Below are 21036 nucleotides of genomic sequence, written 5' to 3'. Positions count from 1 at the left end.
AGCACCTGCTGTATACCAGACATGTTGTTAACCACTGACATATCATGTATTATTTGTTTTGTTTTGTTTTGTTTTGTTTTGAGACGGAGTTTCACTCTTGTTGTCCAGGCTGGAGTGCAGTGGTGCGATCTCAGCTCCCTACAACCTCTGCCTCTGGGTTCAAGCGATTCTCCTGCCTCAGCCTCCTGAGTAGATGGGATTACAGGCATCCGCCACCATGCCTGGCTAATTTTTTGTATTTTTACTAGGGACAGGGTTTCTCCATGTTGGTCAGGCTGGTCTTGAACTCCCGACCTCAGGTGATCCGCCCGCCTTGGCCTCTCAAAGTGCTAGGATTACAGGCATGAGCCACGATGCCTGGCTGTTTTGTCTTTTTTTTTTTTTTTTTTTGAGACAGAGTCTTGCTCTGTTGCCCAGGCTGGAGTGCAATGGCACGACCTTGGCTCACTGCAACCTCCGCCTCCCGGGTTCAAGCGATTATTCTGCCTCAGCTTCCTGAGTAGCTGGGATTACAGACACCTGCCACCACGCCCATCTAATTTTTGTTATTTTTAGTAGAGACGGGGTTTCACAGTGCTGGCCAGGCCGGCCTTGAATTCCCGACCTGAGGCCATCTGCTCGCTTCGGCCTCCCAAAGTGCTGGGATTACAGGCGTGAGCCACCACGCCCAGCCTGTTTTGTCTTGTTTTTGACAGGGTCTTGCTCTGTCACCCAAGCTGGAGTGAAGTGGCGTGATGATAGCTCACTGCAGCCTCCAACTCCTGGACTCAAGCAATCCTCCCACCTCAGCCTCCAAAGTAGCTCGGACTACGGGCGCCAGCCACCAGGCCCAGATGGTTCTGATCCTAGAGGACAATCATATTTCCCACCCTACTGACATTGGGGGTGGCCATGTGACTTGCTTTGGCCAATGAAATGTGAGCAGAGGTGGCATGTGTCCCTTCCAAGGAGAAGTATTACAAAACAGTGCATAATTTGCTGCATTTTCACTTCACAAAACAACCATCATGGGAACCAAACCTTAGCTGTTGGGGCCATGAAGTCTTTGGGAGTGCTTGTTACTAAGCATAACCCAGCCCTTCCTAACTAATGCACTTCATCCTCATTCATCCACGTGGCAGCTCTTGAGGCAGCTACTTTTGTTCCCACGAGGCAGTGGGGGCTCAGAGAAGTTCAGCAAATTGAGTAAGGTGGAGTCGCTGGGATTCCAACACCAGCAAAACCTGGGTATTTCACAAAGGGATCCAACCCACTTTAACTTTCTTTATTTAGAGATAAAGTCTTGCCCTGTCACCTAGGCTGGAGTGCAGTGGCACAATCATAACCTACTGAAGCCTCTCTCTCTCCCAGGCTCAAGCAATCCCCCTGCCTCAGCCTCCCGAGTAGCTAAGACTACATGTATGTGCCCCCATGGCCAGCTAATTTTTTTTTTCTTTTTTCTTTTTCTTTCTTTCTTTTTTTTTTTTTTTTTGTGGCCAGCTAATTTTCAAAAAAATTTTTTGTAGAGTTGGGATCTCTATGTTGCCTAGGCTGGCCTTGAACTCCTGAGCTCAAGGAATCCTCCTGCCTCAGCCTCCCAAAGGGCTGGGATTACAGGCATCAGACACTGTGCCCAGCCTCATTTATTTTTTAATTTATTTTATTTTATTTTTTTGAGACAGAGTCTCACTCCGTCGTCTACCTGGAGTGCAGTGGCGCGATCTCGGCTCACTGCAACCTCCACCTCCTGGGTTCAAGCAATTCTCCTGCCTCAGCCTCCCAAGTAGTTGGGATTACAGGTGTGCACCACCATGCTCGGCTAATTTTTGTATATTTATTTATTTATTTGAGACAGAGTTTCGCTCTTTTTGCCCAGGCTGGAGTGCAATGGCGTGATCTCAGCTCACCGTAACCTCTGCCTTCCGGGTTCAAGCAATTCTCCTGCCTCAGCTTCCAGAGTAACTGGGATTACAGGCATGCGTCACCACACCTGGCTAATTTTGTATTTTCTAGTAGAGACAGGGTTTCTTCACGTTGGCCAGGCTAGTCTCGAACTCCCGACCTCAGGTGATCTGCCCACCTCGGCCTCCCAAAGTGCTGAGATTACAGGTGTGAGCCACCGTGCCCAGCCCCTAATATTTGTATTTTTTTTTTTTTAGTAGAGATGAGGTTTCACCATGTTGGCCAGGCTGGTCTTAAATTCCTGACCTCAAGTGATCCGCCTGCCTTGGCCTCCCAAAGTACTGGAATTACAGGCATAAGCCACCGCGCCCAGCTCTCGTTTATTTTTATTTATTTGAAACAGGGTCTTGCTCTGTTGCCCAGGCTGGAGTGCTGTGGTGCAATCAAGGCTCACTGCAGCCTCGATGTCTCCAGCAATCCTCCTGCCTCAGCCTCCCAAGTAGCTGGGGTTACAGACGCATGCCACCACACCTGGCTAATTTTTGTTATTTTTAGTAGAGATGAGGTCTCCTTACGATGCCCAAGCTGGTCTCAAACTCCTGGCCTCAAGTGATTCTCCTGCTTCGGCCTCCCAAACTGCTGTAATTACAGGCCACCGCGCCTGGCCTAGCCTACTTTAAGGCCGGCACTGCACTTGACAAACACTAACTCAGATCAGAATCTTCCCACAACTCTGTGAGGTTGGGTACTGTCGCTATGAGCTACTTGACGGATGGGGAAACTGAGGCTCAAAGAGGTTAAGTAACGCGTCCAAAGCCACAAGACTAGAAAGTGGTGGAGCTGGGACTCGAACCAGGCCCAAGACTCTATGCTTTTAACAGCCGTGCGTATAGTAGAAGCTCTTTACAAGCAGTTGGGAAAATGAGATGTTGCTTGGCTAGGACGGGCTCTAGACGCTTGGTGCAGCTTCCAGCCCCTCCCACCCGCTTTCTGCAAGCCCCGCCCAAGACTCGGCCCCTCTTCGTCCTCCCCCATCCCCCGCTCCGGGAACGGCCCTTCCTCCGCCTTCTGGGCGGAGCCCGCGCGGGATCCGGGTGGCTGCAGGCTGCTGGCTTCTGCGGCTGCGGGGTCGGGGTCGCGGCCAGGGCCAAGCCGCAGCGAGTTCACAGGCGGAACCCCTGCAGGCGGCGCCCCCTACGCGAGGTCACCCCTGGGAAGGAGCGCAGCCCACCCGGCCCCTCCGCATTCGAGCAGGTCTGTGGGGTACGGGGGTTTGGGAGGAAGGTAGGGGGTCTGGGGAACAAAGGCGGGGCTGCGGGGAACGCCTCTGCCCTCGCCCCCACCCAGCTGGGCACTTGGGAAGCGCTGATGGGGCGCGGGCGGGGCAGAGAGCCCAGCTGGGGACAGGCGTTGGGACCATATGGTGATGGGGGAAACTCCTGAGTCCACCTGCATTGGCTGGGGCGCCCCAAATCTAGTGAAGGGGAACAGAGGCGAGCCCTCCGGGGCCAGGCTTGAGGGAGGGTCGGCAGATGGTTAGAAAGAGGCGGGACCGACTGACACAGGTGAGCTAAGGCTGGGGGAGGCGGGGGCCCCAGCCTTGCGGCCCTGCCCTGCGTGGGGAAAGGTTTCCTGCCTCTTCTCTTCCCCTCCTTAAACTCGTTCTCCTGGAACACGGGGTGGGGCCGGTTGGGTCCTGGTTTAAAATGGAAAAAAGCCCCAAAGGCAGTTGAGAAATAGCTGTGCCAGGGCTGTCTCTGCCTCTGCCCCGCCTGCATCCAGGCCTTCTGCAGCCTCTCCGTGCGGTTCCCGCAGCGGCCATAGACAGCTGGGGAAACTGAGGCCTGGGAGAGGTTATGAGGGTTGAGGGAGCACCTTGGACTCGGATGAAGCAGCATGTTGGAGTGTGGGCAGATTCAAGGAGCCTAGCTGTGGGACAGATTGCCTGGAAAGACCAAGGGTGGGCGGCAGTGGTCGTGGTGGTGGGGTTGTAATTAAGTGGCTGGGATCGTTTCCTTGGGTATAAGGACTCTCACTCCTGCCTCCGTGGACTGGGGCTGGAGTGAGTCAGCCTTGGGCAGAAGGAGACAGGCCCGGCCCCTTTGACAAATAGAAAATAGCAGTACCCATTTAGGGGGTAGAACTGGACTTTAAACCTGGGCCCTGTACATAGAAAACCCCTTCCCCTTGGAACTCAGAGAAGGGGTTGTATTTGGCATGAGTTGGTGGGCGGCAGGCGCCCCAGTGGCTGACACCTGCCAAAGTCAACACCCAAGCCTTAATCAGGGGCTCTATCCAGCTTATCCAGCTGGCAGGTCCTCCCCCCACCCCACCCCAGCTTACACTTGGGCCACACCGGCTGCACACGCTGGGGCGAAGTCCACACCTGTGCCTTCTCCAGAATCTAGTTCTGCAGGGGCCAGAGCCCCTTACCCTCGGCCTTGCACTTGAACCCTTTGCTAGGCCTCTGGGTTTCCAGATAGGAAAGGTCTCCCCACCCTCCACCCCAATACAGACTCAGTTACGCCACAGGGTGTGAAGATTAAACAGCAGTCACATTTTTTGTGCCCCAGCTCTATACCAGGCACTGTCTAATGACCGTTACGTGTGTTAATACCTTCCCACTGGAAGGAACGTGACCACCCGAGGATGGACTTTTTCTTGTCCTATTCACAGCTGCATTTCCACAGAGAACAGGGCCTGGCAGAGAGTAAGCATTTGTTGAATGAATAAAGAAACACATTTTAGGTCGGGCGTGGTGGCTCATGCCTGTAATCCTAGCACATTGGAAGGCTGAGGCAGGAGGATTGCTTGAGCAGAGGAGTTTGAAACCAGCATGGGCAACATAATGAGACCCCATCTCTACAAAAAAAAATTTTTGTAATTAGCCTGATGTGGTGGCATGTCTGTAGTCCCAGCTACTTGGGAGGCTGAGGCAGGAGGATCACTCGAGCCCAGGAGGTCAAGACTGCAGTGAGCTATGATCACGCCACTGCGCTCCAGCCTCAGGCAACAGAGCGAGATCTTGTCTCTAAAAAAAAAAAAGAAGAAAGAAAGAAACTCGTTTTAGGCTCACAACCAACTACTCATTCAGGAAGGGACTATGACAAACATCCCATTTTGCAGAAGAGGACACTGAGGTCTAGAGGGGGCAAGCGATGCATCCAGCATCACTTGGTCTCCGAGTGACCGAGCTGAGATTTGAATCCAGGCCTGGTGCATTCACAGGAGCTGTTCTTGACGTTTGATTCCCCTGCAGGACGCCCGTCTCCTCTCCCAGAGGATTTCAGGTCTCCCTGTCCCAGGAGGCTTGTGCCAAGATGGCATCAGCTGGAGACCCCCAGGCAGGCCCACGGGATGCAGCAGATCAGAACTTCGACTATATGTTCAAACTGCTACTGATAGGCAACAGCAGCGTGGGCAAGACTTCCTTCCTGTTCCGATACGCGGACGACTCCTTCACGCCCGCCTTCGTCAGTACTGTGGGCATCGATTTCAAGGTCAAGACTGTCTACCGCCATGACAAGAGGATCAAGCTGCAGATCTGGGTAGGCTGGGAGGCTGGCTGTGGGTTGGGGGTGGGGTCCCTCCAGGAAAGTTCATTGGAGGGTTCTTTTTTTTTTTGAGATGGAGTCTAGCTCTGTTGCCCAGGCTGGAGGGCAGTGGCGGGATCTCGGCTCACTGCAACCTCCATCTCCTGGGTTCAAGCGATTCTCCTGCCTCGACCTTTTTTTTTTTTTTTTCTCTCGAGACGGAGTCTTGCTCTGTCGCCCAGGCTGGAGCACAATGGCACAATGTTGGCTCACTGCAACCTCCGTCTCCTGGGTTCAAGCAATTCTTCTGCCTCAGTCTCCCAAGTAGCTGAGATTACAGGTGCACGCCACCACACCCGGCTAATTGTTTATACTTTTAATAGAGATGGGGTTTCACCATGTTGGCCAGGCTGGTCTCGAACTCCTGACCTCGTGATCCGCCCACCTCGGCCTCCCAAAGCGCTGGGATTACAGGCATGAGCCACTGTAATACTGTGCCTGGCGGGAAACAGTATTATTCCTGGGGGTCTGATTGCGGAGATGATACTAACCTAAGACATGTTTGAAGTACTTGTGACACTAGCGTGGTGGCTTATGCCTGTAATCCCAACACTTTGGGAGGCTGAGGTGGAGCATCACTTGAGCCCAGCGGTTCCAGACCAGCCTGGACAACATAGCGAGATCTCATCTCTAAAAAAAACTTTAAACATTAGCCCAGCATGGTAGCTCCCGCCTGTAGTCTCAGCTATTCAGGAGGCTGAGGCAAGAGGATTGCTTGAGCCCAGGAGTTCGAGGCTGCAGTGAGCTATGATTGCACCACTGCACTCCAGCATGGGTGACAGGGCAAGACCCCATCTATTAAAAAAAGAAAGAAAGAAAAAAGAAAGGTCCCAGGTGCTGGTGACCAATGGGAAAGAGTTTTAGGTACCATCTTAGAGGGGACCCTGGGACCCCCATTGGACCGACCTGGTCTGCAGAGTCACACCCAGCCCCCTCTCCCAATTTAGCCGCTGGTAACAATCATCGTGGTAGCAAGAGTACCAAGGTGTCCTGTCAGGATGGTACCATCTGGCCCAGTTGGTTCTTAGAGACAAGGTCAAAGGGGCTCATAAGTCTGTGAGAGGCCACTGACCCCTGAGACTTGGAACCCCTCAAGGGCAAGCCCAAGTCTCTCCCTCATCAGACTGGGGAGATCCCTTGGTAATGAATCCATGCCTCCCCCATCAGACTGGGGTTGTGAGGGCAGGATCTGTGTATTCTCCATCAGACCAGAGGTTGTACAAGCAAGTCTGTGTCTCCCCCATAAGGCTGGGGCTATGAGTACAGGGCAGTGCCCCTCTCAGACAGGGGTGGACTGGGAAACAGGTAGTTCCCAGCCAACTGCCACTGCCATTTGTCCAGGACACAGCGGGCCAGGAGCGCTACCGCACCATCACCACAGCCTACTACCGGGGAGCCATGGGCTTCCTGCTCATGTATGACATCGCCAATCAGGAATCCTTTGCCGCTGTGCAGGACTGGTGAGTGCTTGCTGATCATGGACCCCTGATCTTTGCCCTCTCCTCTGACCCCTAACCCCCCGGCTCATGGCTCACCACTGGTAACTCTGCAGGGCCACGCAAATCAAGACCTACTCCTGGGACAACGCCCAGGTCATCCTGGTGGGGAACAAGTGTGACCTGGAGGACGAACGTGTTGTGCCTGCTGAGGATGGCCGGAGGCTCGCCGACGACCTTGGTTAGTGCCCAGCCTGGGCCACAGGCCCTGGTCTCCCAGAACCAAACCCTCATCCCCATCCTCTGATTCAGGATCCAACCCAGTCGCTGATCCTTTGAGGATCTGCCCAGGAAGATACCCATGTGTATGCCACATGTCCCGTTTAATTGCAGGGGATCCACGCGCAGGAACTCCCACTGCCCCACTGCCTATCCCCTGGGAACCCAGCAAAACCATTTCTGGAAATTGATCCTAGAGATATCCTCACCCATGTGGGATATGGTGTGTGGAGTGTAGTAGTAGTATTAGTAGGAGTGAAACCTACAGATCCCCCCCAGGTGTCTCACAGTTGGAGAACCAAGTGGACATAAAGTATATTCACATGGTGGAATACAGCAGCCATGGAAAAGGATGGGGATGTTCTTTATTTTTTTATTTTTTATTTTTTTGAGACGGAGTCTCGCTCTGTCGCCCAGGCTGAAGTGCAGTGGCGCGATCTCGGCTCACTGCAAGCTCCGCTTCCCAGGTTTATTTTATTTTTTTGAGTTGGAGTCTCACTCTGTCACCCAGACTGGAGTGCAGTGGTGCCGTATTGGCTCACTGCAGCCTCCACCTCCCAGGTTCAAGCAATTCTCCTGCTTCAGCCTCCCAAGTAGCTGGTACTACTGGCGCGTGCCACCATGCCCAGCTAATTTTTTATATTTTTAGTAAAGATGGGGTTTCACCATGTTAGCCAGGATGGTCTCCATCTCCTGACCTCGTGATCTGCCCGCCTTGGCCTCCCAAAGTGCTGGGATTACAAGCGTGAGGCACCATGCCTGGCCTTTTTTTTTTATTTTGCGTGGAGATAGGGTCTCGCTATGTTTCCCGGGCTGGCCTCGAACTCCTGACCTTAAGTGATCCTCCCTCCTCAGCCTCCCAAAGTGCTAGGATTGCAGGCATGAGCCACCACACCAGCCCAAGGGGATGTTCTTTATGGTTTGTTTTTGTTTTTGTTTGAGATGGAGTCTCCCTCTGTTGCCCAGGCTAGAGTGCAGTGGTGCGATCTTGGCTCACTGCAACCTCTACGTCCTGCATTCAAGTGATTCTCCTTCCTCAGCCTCCTGAGTATCCAGGATTACAGGTGTGCGCAGCATGCCTGACTCATTTTTGTATTTTCAGTAGAGATGGGGTTTTGCCATGTTGGCCAGGCTGGTCTTGAACCCCTGACAGGTGATCCACCTGCCTCAGCCTCCCGAAGTGTTGGGATTACAGGCGTGAGCCACCGTGCCTGGCTGTTTTGTTCCAGCAAAATAGTGGATGCGACTGCTTTCTTTAGTCCAGGAGTCAGCAAACCTTTTCTTAAAGGGCCAGATAGTAAATATTTTTGGCCATACAGTCTCTATGGCAACTACCCAACTCTGCATGACAGCAGCCACAGACAATGCATAAATGAATGGGTGTGACTGTTTGCCAATAAAACTTTATTTGTGGCCGGGCGTGGTGGCTCATGCCTGAAATCCCAGCACTTTGGGAGGCTGAGACAGGCAGATCACCTGAGGCCAGGAGTTCTAGACCAGCCTGGCCAACATGGCAAAACCCCGTCTCTACTAAAAATGCACAAAAATTAGCCGGGCATGGTGACAGACGCCTGTAATCCCAGCTACTTGGGAGGCTGAGGCAGAAGAATCACTTGAACCTGAGAGGTGGAGGCTGCAGTGAGCCGATATCACGCCACTGCACTCCAGCCTGGGCAATGGGGGGAGACTCTGTCTCAAAAGAAAAAAAAAAAAGGAAAGAAAGAAACTGATGCTTGCAGTCAGTTTTTAACCCCAGCTTTCCCATAAGCCCCATCCAAGCCAGCACCCTATGTGCAAAATTCAGAAGGCACAGGAAGAGACTAAGGCAATAACCCACTTCCCACCTGCAGTTCTGGTCTCCCAGCTTCTCTGATTCTTGTATCTCTTTCCAGAAATATGCTGAGCACCCACAGGCATTGACAACACATTGGCTACTTTTTTGTTTTACACAGATGTTCCCTACTGTATATACCCTTTCCTGCACTTTGAACTTTTCTACTAAATAATATATCCTAGAAATATTTCTCTGCCGGGCGCGGTGGCTCACGGTTGTAATCCCAGCACTTTGGGAGGCCGAAGAGGGCGGATCACGAGGTCAGGAGATCAAGAACATCCTGGCTAACATTGTGAAACTCCGTCTCTACTAAAAACACAAAAAAATTAGCCAGGCGTGGTGGCGGGCGCCTGTAGTCCCAGCTTCTTGGGAGGCTGAGGCAAGAGAATGGTGTGAACCCAGGAGGTGGAACTTGCAGTGAGCCAAGATCACGCCACTGCACTCCAGCCTGGGTGGAAGAGCAGGACTCTTTCTCAAAAAAAAAAAAAAAAAAGAAATATTTCTCCATCAGCCCCAGAGCTGGCTCATTCTTTTGCATGGCTGTGTACTATTCCATTTCGTGTTTCCTTAACCTTTTCCTCTGTTGACAGCCATGGAGATTATTTCTAGCCTTTTCCTCTGAAAAATGCAGCTGCAGCAATCATTTTTACATATATTTCTTTGGACACATGAGGCAAGAAATCTGCCAGCTTGATTCACAGATGTTCTTAACACTTTTTTTTTTTGAGATGGAGTCACTGCACCTGGTTGGTTTTTATAGTCCCGGCCTACACTTTTTTAAAAAAATAACTTTGGCCAGGAATGGTGGCATGTGCTTGTAATCCCAGCTACTCTGGAGACTGAATTAGGAGGATTGCTTCAGGCCAAGAATTTGAGACCAGCTTGGGCAATATAGCGAGACCCTGTCTCAAAAAAGGAAGAAAATAATAACTTTTTGTGATAAAAATGTTCAAATACTCTCAGCACATTGGGAGGGCAAGGTGGGTAGATTGCTCAAGCCCAGGACTTTGAGACCAGCCTGGTCAACATGGTAAACCCTGTCTCTACAAAAAAATGCAAAAATTAGCTAAGCATGGTGGCTCACACCTGTAGTCTCAGCTACTCAGGAGGCTGAAGTGGGAGGATCGCTTGAGCCTGGGAGGCAGAGGTTGCATTGAGCCAAGATTGCACCACTGTATGCCAGCCTGGGTGACAGAGTGAGACCTTGTCTCAAAAAACAATGAAATAAAATAAGAAATGTTCGGCCAGGCGTGGTGGCTCATGCCTGTAATCCCAGCACTTTGGGAGGCCGAGGCAGGTGGATCACCTGAGGTCAGGAGTTTGAGACCAACCTGACCAACATGGAGAAACCTCATCTCTACCAAAAATACAAAATTAGCCGGTCGTGGTGGCGCATGCCTGTAATTCCGGCTACTCAGGAGGCTGAGGGAGGAGAATCGCTTGAACCCAGGAGGCGGAGGTTGCGTGAGCTGAGATCGCACCATTGCACTCCAGCCTGGGTAAGAAGAGTGAAACTCCATCTAAAAAAAGTTCAAATACATTCACAAGTAGAAAGGAATGTATAATAGACTTTGATAAAACATTATTCAGCTTAATTAGATCTCAACATTTATTCAATCTTGAATCATCTATTCCCCCAAAATACTTTTCCTTTTTTTCCTAGAGCATTGAGAAGCAAACCCTTGACATCGAAACCTTTTGTCTGTAAACACTTCACTATGCGACTCCAGCTGTTTTGTTGTCGTTGTTGTTTTTTAAATAATAGAGACAGAGCCTCACTCTTTCACCCAGGCTGGAGTACAGTGGTGTGATCCCACCACTTTAGGGGGCTGAGGAGGGAGGATTGCTTGAGCCCAGGGGTTAGAGACCAGCCTGGGCAACATAGTGAGACCCCAACTCTACAAAATAAGTTTAAAGCTCCCTGTAGCCTCGGACTCCTGGGCTCAAGCGATTCTGCTGCCTCAGCCTTTCAAGTAGCTGGGACTACTAGTGTAAGCCAGCACACTGGCTAATTTTTTATTTTTATTTTTTTGTAGAGATGAGGTCTCACTATATTGCCTAGGCTGGTCTTGAACTCCTGGGCTCAAGCAGTCAGCCTGCCTCAGCCTCCCAAAGTGCTGGGATTACAGGCATGAGCCACGGCACCTGGTTGGTTTTTACATTTTTAAGTGGTTGAAAAAAAAATAATATGACATGGTTAATTTATATGAAATTCAAATTTGTATCTATAAATGAAGTTTTTCTGAGACACAGCCATACCCTTTTAAAAGAATTTTTTTTTTACACAGAGTCTTGCTCTTGTCGCCCAGGCTGGAGTGCAATGGCGCGATTTCAGCTCACTGCCACCTCCGCCTCCCCGGTTCAAGTGATTCTCTTGCCTCAGCCTCCTGAGTAGCTGGGATTACAGGCACCCGCCACCACGGGGCCTGGCTAATTTTTGTGTCTTTAGTAGAGACGGGGTTTCACTATGTTGGCCAGGCTGGTCTGGAATTCCTGACCTCAGGTGATCCACCCGCCTCGACCTCCCAACCATTAATTTTTTTAATTTTTTTTTTTTTTTTTGAGACAAGGTCTCTCTCCGGTGCTCAGGCTGGAGTGCAGTGGCACGATCATAACTCAAAGCAGCCTCCAACTCCTGGGCTCAAGTGATCCTCCCACCTCAGCCTCCCAAGTAGCTGGAACGCCAGGTGTACTCCACCACACCTGCCTAATTAAAAAAAATTTTTTTTGCCGGGCGCAGTGGCTCATGCCTGTAATCCCAGCACTTTGGGAGGCCGAGGCGGGTGGATCACAAAGTCAGAAGCTTGAGACCACCCTGGCCAACCTGGTGAAACCCCATCTCTACTAAAAATACAAAAAAATTAGCTGGGCATGGTGGTACACACCTGTAATCCCAGCTACTCAGGAGGCTGAGGCAGGAGAATTGCTTGAACCTGGGAGGCAGAGGTTGCAGTGAGCCGAGATCGCGCCACTGCACTCCAGCCTGGGCAAGAGAGCGAGACTCCGTCTCAAAAAAAAAAAAAAAATTTAAGAGATAGGTCTTGCCATGTTGTCTGGGCTGATCTTGAACTCCTGGGCTTAAGCAATCCTCCCACCTTGGCCTCCCAAAGTGCTGGGATCACAGGAGTGAACTCACACCCGTGCTCAGTTGATGCCTATTTGTTGATGCATTGTCTATGGTTGCTATTTTTATGGTAATCACACGTCTGTGATTACAGGCTGTCTCAATACAGAAAAGGGTATAAACAGTGCTTCAAGCGCGGAATTGAGTAATTGAGACAGAGACCATATGACCCAGAAAGCCTAAAATATTTACGATCTGGCCTTTTACAGAGGAGGTTTGCTGATCTCTAAGCCATAACCAGTCCCTTTCCCCTTTTATTCTTGCCATTGCTTTGTTGGAGAAACTGGATCTCTGTTCTGTGGGGCAGGGCCCTGGATCCCCAGTTAGCCTGGAAGTGGTGAAATCAGTTAACGCCCGCGATGGGCTGGAATACTTGGAGGTGCTTTCCACACCTACTTGCGGATTATATCTGGGGTCTCAGGGTAAAGGGGGATTCTCACTTTCTGTTATTATGTTTAAAATATTGGAGTACAGGCCGGGTTCGGTGGCTCACGCCTATAATCCTAGCACTTTGGGAGGCTGAAGTGGGCAGATCACTTGATGTCAGGAGTTCGAGACCAGCCTGGCCAACATGGTAAAACCCTGTCTCTACCAAAAATACAAAAATTAGCTGGGTGTGGTGGCACGTGCCTGTAATCCCAGCTACTTGGAAAGCTGAGGTATGAGAACCATTTGAACCTGGGAGGCGGAGGTTGCAATGAGCCGAGATCGCGCCATTGCGTTCCAGCCTGGGTGATGGAGTGAGCCTGTATCTCACACACACACAAAAAGAAGATTGGCGTACAAAGCAGGAGACAGAATTTGATCCCAATTTTTTTTTCTTTTCTTTTGTTCTATTTTTTTTTTTGAGATGGAGTTTCGCTCTTGTTGCCCAGGCTGGAGTGCAGTGGCACAATCTTGGCTCGCTGCAACCTCCGCCTCCCAGGTTCAAGGAATTCTCCTGCCTCAGCCTCCCGAATAGCTGGGATTACAGGCATGTGCCACCACGCCTGGCTACTTTTGTATTTTTAGTAGAGATGGGGTTTCACCATGTTGGTCAGGCTGGTATCAAACTCCTGACCTCAGGTGATCCGCTGCCTCGGCCTCCCAAACTGCTGGGATTACAGGTGTGAGCCACCATGCCTGGCCTGATTCCAATTTTGTAGGAAAAAAAGCCAGACACACATACATGTGTACACACACATCCCCTACAAACCTAACCCCAACAATGACATATTTATATAGAAAAAGACTAAAGGCTGGGCATGGTGGCTCATGCCTGTAATCCTTGCACTTTGGGAAGTCAAGGCAGAGGATCACTTGAGTCTAGCAGTTAGAGACCAGCATGGGCAACATGGTGAAGCCCCACCCCTATAAAAAATACCAAAAATTGGCTGTGTGTGGTGGCACACCCCTATAGTCCCAGCTGCTTGGGAGACTGAGGGGGCCCAAGAGTCAAGGCCATAGTGAGTTATGATTATACCATTGCACTCCAGCCTGGGCAACAGAGGGAGACTCTGTCTTAAAAAAAAAAAAAAAAAGATGAATAAAGACTAGAAAGCTAAATAGCAAAACGCCAATAGTAATTGTTTCCAAGTGATGAGATTACAAATTACTTTTATCTCTATCTCCATACATTTCTTTGTGTTTTTGTTTTGAGACAGGGTCTCACTCTGTTGCCCAGGCTGGAGTGCAATGGCATGACCTCAGCTCACTGCAGCCTCAACTTCCCTGGCTTAGGTCATCCTCCCACCTCAGCCTCCCAAGTAGGTGGGACTACGGGTGCATGCCACCACACCTGGCTAATATTTATTTATTTATTTATTTTGAGATGGAGTCTTGCTCTGTTGCCAGGCTGGAGTGCAGTGGCATAATCTCGGCTCATTGCAACCTACACCTCCCGAGTTCAAGCAATTCTTCTGCCTCAGCCTCCTGAGTAGCCGGGACTGCAGGCACGCGCCACCACACAAAGCTAAATTTTGTATTTTTAGTAGAGACGGGGTTTCACCGTATTGGCCCCAGTCTCGAACTCCTGACCTCGTGATCCGCCCACCTCCGTCTCCCAAAGTGCTGGAATTACAGGCGTGAGCCACCACGCCTGGCACCCCCCAACCTTCTTTTTTTTTTTTTTTTTTTTTTTTTTTTTTTTTTTTTTTGAGATAGTATCTTGTTCTGTCACCCAGCCTGGAGTACAATGGCACAATCTCGGCTCACTGCAACCTCCGCCTCCCAGGTTCAAGTGATCCTCCTGCTTCAGCCTCCTAAGTAGCTGGGATCACAGGTGTGCACCACCATGGCCAGCTAATTTTTGCATTTTTAGTAGAGACGGGGTTTCATCATGTTGGCCAGGCTGGTCTCAAACTCCAGACCTCAAGTGATCCGCTCACCTTGGCCTCCCAAAATGCTGGTATTACAGGCGTGAACCACCATGCCTGGCCTTAATTTTTATATTTTCTTTAGAGACTGGGTCTTGCTATGTTGCCCAGGCTGGTCTCAAACTTGTGAGCTCAGGTACCCACCTGCCTCAGTCTCCCAAAGTACTGGGATTATAGGCTGTCTTAATACTTTTCTGTAGTTTCTAGTTTCTCCAGTAAATTTCTCTATTGAATGACATCCAAAAAATGTATTTTTTTTCCTTTTTAAAATTTTTATTTGTTTTAGAGACAGGGTCTCCCTATGTTACCCAGGCTGGTCTTGAACTCTTGGGTTCAAGTGATTCTCCTGCCTTGGCCTCCTGAGTAGTTGGGATTACAGGTGCATACCACCACGCCTGATTAATATCAGAAAAATAAGCTGGGCACGGTGGTTCATGCCTGTAATCCCAGCACTTTGGGAAGCTGAGGCAGGTGGATCATCTGAGGTCAAGAGTTCGATACCAGCCTGGCCAAAATAGCGAAACCCTGTCTCTACTGAAAATACAAAAATGAGCCTGGCATGGTGGTGCACACCTGCAGTCCCAGCTCCTTGGGAGGCTGAAGCAGGAGAATCGCTTGAACTAGGGAGGCGGAGGTTGCAGTGGGCTGAGATCGTGCCGTTACACTCCAGCCTGGGTGACAAGAGCGAAACTCTGTCTCAACAAAAAGAAAAATAAAGAACACAGATGGTATGAGGCAAAGCCACGCGCGGATAAGGAAACACCAGATCTGCCCAGGAAGACAGTGGGATGGCTTTGATATCTCTGGGCTGACAGTAGGAGATCTAAGTTCATGTCCTGCCCCTGCTATTGTTCATTTACCCATTCATTCATTCAACCATTCAGCAGACAGTTTCTAAGCACCCTCTCCGTGTCGGGCACTGGGTACAGCCATGGGCGGAAATCTTGCCTGCCTGGAGCTGGCTTTCTAGTAGCGGAGACAGATAATAAATGGGTAATTACACGGCTAACTCATTATGATTCCATTTTCGTAGTTCAGCATGACGCACAGAGAAGACAGGTCCACTTACCCTTGGCCATGTGTAATGTGGCAGGCGTTTGTCTGAATTCCTGGCTTACCTTGGTGATGTGGCAGGTGGGGCTGCATGGAGATTCAGGGACAGCTCCTCTCAGGCAGACCCTCAGGAAACTTAAAAGGATGCAGGAAGCCCAGCGTGGTGGCTCACGCTGGTAAACCCAGCACTTTGGGAGGCCTAGGCGGGAGGATCGCTTTAGGCCAGCAGTTCAAGACCAGCCTGCGCAACATAGCGAGACCCCCACCTCTACAAAAGAAAAAATTGAAAAACTAGCTGGGCGTGGTGGGGCGCACCTGTAGCCCCAGCTACTCAGGGGGCCAAGGCGGGAGGATCGCTTGAGCCCAGGAGGTTGAGGCTGCAATGAGCCATGTTCACACCACTACACCCTGGCCTGGGCAATAGAGAGAGACCGTTTCTCTTTTAAAAAAAGCAATGGAAAATGTGACTTGATGGGTCTCCTGACCATGCCTTTCTGTGCAGCAGAAATTGGGTGGAAGCTGAGCTATAGCCACCTGTGGGCACTGCCATGGCCGCAGGGCAGCAGAACTCTTCATGTACCCTCCCACCTACACTCTTGCAGCCACTGCCTTGTGACAAAGAGATCTTAGGATTGTCCAGACCATGGCTGCAGCCGCAGGGTTTCGTTTTGTTTTGTTTTTGAGACAGGGTCTTGCTCCATCACCCAGGCTGGTGTGCAGTGGTGTGATCATGGCTCACTGCTGCCTTGACCTCCTGGGCTCAAACCATTCTCCTGCCTTAACCTTCCGAGTAGCTGAGACTGCAGGTGAACGCCACCATGCCCCTCTATTTTTTTTTTTTTAATAGAATCTCGCTCTGTTGCCCAGGCTGGAGTACAGTGGTGTGATCTCAGCTCACTATAACCTCCGCCTCCCAGATTCAAGCAATTCTCCTGCCTCAGCCTCCCGAGTAGCTGGGATTACAGACGCGTGCCACCATGCCCAGCTAATTTTTTGTCTTTTTAGTAGAGACGGGGTTTCACCATGTTGGTCAGGCTGGTCTTGAACTCCTGACCTCAAATGATCCTCCCGCCTCGGCCTCCCAAAGTGCTGGGATTATAGGCATGAGCCTCCTCACCTGGCCGCCCATCTACTTTTTAAAAAAATTTATTGTAGAGATAGGGCCTTGCTATGTTGCCCAGGCTGGTCTTGAACTCCTGGCCTCAAGCGATCCTCCCGCTGAAGCTTCCTTTAGTGCCAGGATTACAGGCATAAGCCCCTGCGCCTGGCCTGCCACAGATTTTTATCATTGGTAGGATCATCATTCCCATTTTACAGGTGAGCAAACTGAGGCTTGGAGTGGCAAAGGCACACAACCAAGGTCCCACAGCAGGATAAAGAGCAGAACTAGGCTTAGAAGCCAGGTTTCTGTGATGCCACAGCTGAGACTCTGCCCCTCAGGGGTCTTACGAGTGTCCCCACCTTAACATTCATCCAGGTTTCGAGTTCTTTGAAGCCAGTGCCAAGGAGAACATCAATGTGAAGCAGGTCTTCGAGCGCCTGGTGGATGTCATCTGCGAGAAGATGAACGAGTCCCTGGAACCCAGCTCCAGCTCAGGCAGCAACGGGAAAGGCCCGGCCGTGGGGGATGCTCCAGCCCCCCAGCCCAGCAGCTGCAGCTGCTAGAGATGGCCCCCAACCCCCCACCCACCCCTCTCCTGCCTCGGCAGGGACTGTGATCGAGGCGTGAGCCACAGTGGTTATCTCCAAGCTCAGGGCAATCCCTTCCCTCCTGTCAACTGCTCCCCGACTCCTGCATGGCTCATTCCTTCACAATGTCGCCGTGGCTGCCAGGTTCCTCAGGCAGCCCCAGTGGGAGGCTGCGGACCATGGGGACTCAGTTCTGCATGGCAGGCAGAGGCCCGGGGACACTGACGTGCATGAGCTTGCTGCTTTCCAGGGTGTGTTGAGGGTGGCCATGGGTGACACGTCCCACTCTTTCTGATGGAGGGGCATCCGTGGTGCCTTCTAGCTTAGAACCATTTTCCAGGTCTCTTCTGGGTTGGGCAGGACTGATATTCCCAAGCTGGTGGAAGATGGTTTATCTTCTTCCTCGCAGTGTGGGTTCTTGGAGTTCATTCAGGGAAGGCGGCGCCTCTTTCTCAGGTCCTGCAGGCTGGTCTCTGAGCCTGCCCCCACGAACTTTCTGGATTCCAAGGTGGGATGGTGATCCCTTTGACCCCTGCAGACCCTCTACTTGCAAAAAGCAGCATTAAAGCGGCCTTTCCCCATTGTAGAAGGGACAAGGAGTCAGATCCCCTCAACCCCCCGGCTTCAGGGACCCCAGAAGTGCCTTCCAAGCTTCCCCCAAGATCCACATCACCCACGACCCTGCCACTGTTTTTGCTGTGTTCACCACATCTCTGATCCTGAAGTGAATTCTGGAACTATGGACCACATTAGACTGGGCAGAGATTCGCCCAACCCCTAGCACTCCGGCTCTGGGCTTTCGGCCAGAAGTTAATTAACCTCAGAGCCAGGAGCCTGGGGCCTCCCTCCCAGGCCCTGTTAAGCTGGTTGTGTTTTAAGCAAGTTCTTGCCCAATCATACATCCTGCTAGAAAAGGAAATGAAGCAACGTTCCCAGCCACCACAGGCAGTTGTCGGCGACTTTCTGATGTAAGCACCTGGGCTCCGACTTGAGGGGGGCCCTTCAAGACCCAATGTCCATTTCCCAATCCTTGTCATCGGCAGGGCCCAGGGATGTGACAATTTTTGCTAATGGAGGAGTCACTTCTTTTTTTTTTTCTTTCTTTCTTTTTGAGATGGTCTGGCTCTGTCGCCCAGGCTGGAGTGCAGTGGTGCAATCATAGCTCACCACAGCCTCAAACTAGGGGTCACTTCTAAGGGATGCTGGGGGTTGGGCGGAAGGGGTGAGGAGGTAGGATTGAGTAACTTGCTGTCACTGCTTGTACTTTGTAGACAGCCTGAGAGTGGCAGGCCCTTATGTGAATGGGGGGGATGGACTGTGATCAGTGCCGGGGAGTCTCTGAAGCTGGGGTCCCCACCTCCAGGGGCTTCTGCTCAGAGGTTACGTGTGCAGTTTGAAGATGTACATCTTGACCTCCAGTTTAGAGGCACTTTCTGCCCATCAGATTCCAAACTCTAGGGGCGCAGCACCTTTTCTTTGCTCCCAAACACCAACCAACACCCCTTAATAGGACCAGCACTGTTAGGATGGCTAAGCGGATGTTTTATGTTCCCACGTCCCTGACTCTGTTTCAGAGGTTGTGTCTGCTCTCCCAGCCCCTGAAGCCAAAATGACTTCCTGCAGCTTTCATGAGCTCAGCCTCTTCCCTGGGGTATGTGTGAGGGGGAAAGCCTGGTTCAAGTTTAGATTTATTTCTAGGGAGCCCTGGTTTCTTCATACCAGAGGCTACCCTTAGAACTTTGGAGTGGGGTATCTTTTTTTTGTTTGTTTTTTTGATACAGAGTCTCGCTCTATTGCCCAGGCTGGAGTGCGGTGGCACAATCTCGGCTCACTGCAACCTCCACCTCCAGGATTCAAGCGATTCTCCTGCCTCAGCCTCCTGAGTAGCTGGCATTACAGGCACCTGCCACCACACCTGGCTAAATTTTGTATTTTTAGTAGAGAAGGGGTTTCACCATGTTGGTGAGGCTTGTCTCAAACTGACTTCAAGTGATCCACTTGCTTTGGCCTCCCAAAGTGCTGGGATTACAGGCGTGAGCCATCACGCCCAGCCGAGGGTATCTTTTATACCAACAAATTAGATGACTGAGGTGAAATGGACAAATCCTATACACAAAGTGAGGGTATCTGAGTATGTGGGCGGGAGTCAAAAATTTTTAGTTACTTTAACGCTAAAGTCAAACTAAAGCAGCTTCAAAAAGACTTCTCAATATGCAATATGGCCTGCTGAGGTTTGTTTGTTTGTTTTTTTAAGACAGAGAGTCGCTCTGTCGCCCAGGCCGGAGTGCAGTAGCATGATCTCAGCTCACTGCAACCTCCACCTCCTGGGTTCAAGCGATTCTCCTGTCTCAGCCTCCTAAGTAGCTGGGACTACAGGCACCTGCCACCACGCCCAGCTAAGTTTTGCATTTTTAGTAGCGACGGTTTCACCTTGTTGGCCAGGCTGGTTTTGTTGGCCAATTGTCTCTAAACTGCTGTCAAAAAAAGGAATGGATCAGATTGTCTTGAATAGGGCAGAGCTAACCTGTAATCACCTGTGTGATGAGAAACAGCTTTGACTGCATTTTACTCCTGACCTGGCCTAAGCTTTCTGTTTACATAAGATTTTTCAAGAATTCAACTTCAAGTAGCAGCCGAGAGAGGTGCCTCAGGATTCTCTCAAAAACTGGGAATAATATGGGAACATTTGTTTCTTCTAAAAATAAGGCAAATGTTACATTGAATGATTTGGGGGGCGAGGTTTAATTGGAAATGGTCTCTGGGGACTGAAAACTGATGTTTTTGCAGATTACCTCAGGGAAACGGAGGTTTGTTGAGTTTACAGACACATTAAACCAAAGGCCGTGGGAAAACCCCTCTCCAGCTCCAGGGGATTGGTCAGGACCACCCACTAACCAGTGCCTTCCTTCTTAACATTCACTTTTAGCAGCTTGTGTTTACATGGGCAGTTTTGATGGGAAATTGCCATGACCACAGGGGTTTGGAGTTCTGCTTTTTTTCTTCTTCTTCTTCTTCTTTTTCGGGGGACTGGGGGACTCCTCCCAAGATCACATTTTAGCATCTTTCTCTCCTACTCCATTTAGAAAAACAAGTAACAGGTGAAATGTGGTCTCAGTGTTAACGCGATAATTCCGCTCCCGGCTCCTCCCTGACGATTCTGAAATACACTACGGAACGAGCTCTGGCTGGTCCTTTCTATCCTGGATGTGGTTCTTCTGTGTAGCAATTCCTTGATGTCCAGTTTGGAAAGATGTACTCTTTTCTCAACAAGAAAAAATTAAATCCGTCATGCCCAAACATAGTTGTGCTTTTATTTCCATTAGTGAAGTGTGTTTCTGGGAAAGGGGGGTTGATTTGCAACTAAGCAGATGTCAGTCAAGGGCTCTTCAAGACACAGCAGAAACCTCACCGGGCCTCGGGCTGCCTCCCACTGGGTCCCATGGCCACCACCTTGACCTTGGAAAGCTCTGTTATATGGAAGGTAGGGAGGACACTATTTCCCTCAACTACTTCTAGTAAAAAGCTCAGTTCTCTCCCCAGCAGCAAGAGGGCACCTGTGAACACCTGAGTCACAGCGCATTCCTCCTCTGCTTAGAACCTTCGATGGCTCCCACCTTACTTGCAGTAAATGCTGAGGTCCTTCCTATGGCCCCCGGGGCCCTGCATGATCTGATCCATCCCTTCCCTACCCTCATCTCTCCACTGGCCTCCCCACACTTGCTCCCCTCCGGCCGCTCTGGCCTACTTGCTGCTATCTGAACATACCAGGCCCCTGCCCCAAGGCCTTTGCCCA

General features: G+C 50.8%; 1 protein-coding gene across 1 annotated transcript; it reads left to right on the top strand.

Annotated features, from left to right (window-relative positions):
• Window positions 1–60: 60 nt before the first annotated feature.
• On the top strand, window positions 61–20540 carry RAB3D (RAB3D, member RAS oncogene family). The gene is made up of 5 exons (XM_003830486.4): window positions 61–3135; window positions 5141–5429; window positions 6816–6934; window positions 7027–7151; window positions 17032–20540. Exons 2-5 carry the CDS (start codon window positions 5202–5204, stop codon window positions 17217–17219), a joined length of 660 nt encoding a protein of 219 aa, XP_003830534.1. The 5' UTR covers window positions 61–3135; window positions 5141–5201; the 3' UTR covers window positions 17220–20540.
• The last annotated feature ends 496 nt before the right edge of the window (window positions 20541–21036 follow it).

Source organism: Pan paniscus, chromosome 20, assembly GCF_029289425.2.
Source record: "Pan paniscus chromosome 20, NHGRI_mPanPan1-v2.0_pri, whole genome shotgun sequence".
Classification (NCBI taxonomy): domain Eukaryota; kingdom Metazoa; phylum Chordata; class Mammalia; order Primates; family Hominidae; genus Pan; species Pan paniscus.
This window is presented reverse-complemented; position numbering and strand designations above follow the sequence as displayed.

Excerpts from the sequence above, each read along its gene's own strand:
- RAB3D (XM_003830486.4), top strand. The coding sequence starts at position 5,202 with ATGGCATCAGCTGGAGACCCCCAGGCAGGCCCACGGGATGCAGCAGAT. Across the intron at positions 5,430-6,815 it reads GGATCAAGCTGCAGATCTGG|GACACAGCGGGCCAGGAGCG; the intron begins GTAGGCTGGGAG and ends CCATTTGTCCAG. Across the intron at positions 6,935-7,026 it reads TTTGCCGCTGTGCAGGACTG|GGCCACGCAAATCAAGACCT; the intron begins GTGAGTGCTTGC and ends GTAACTCTGCAG.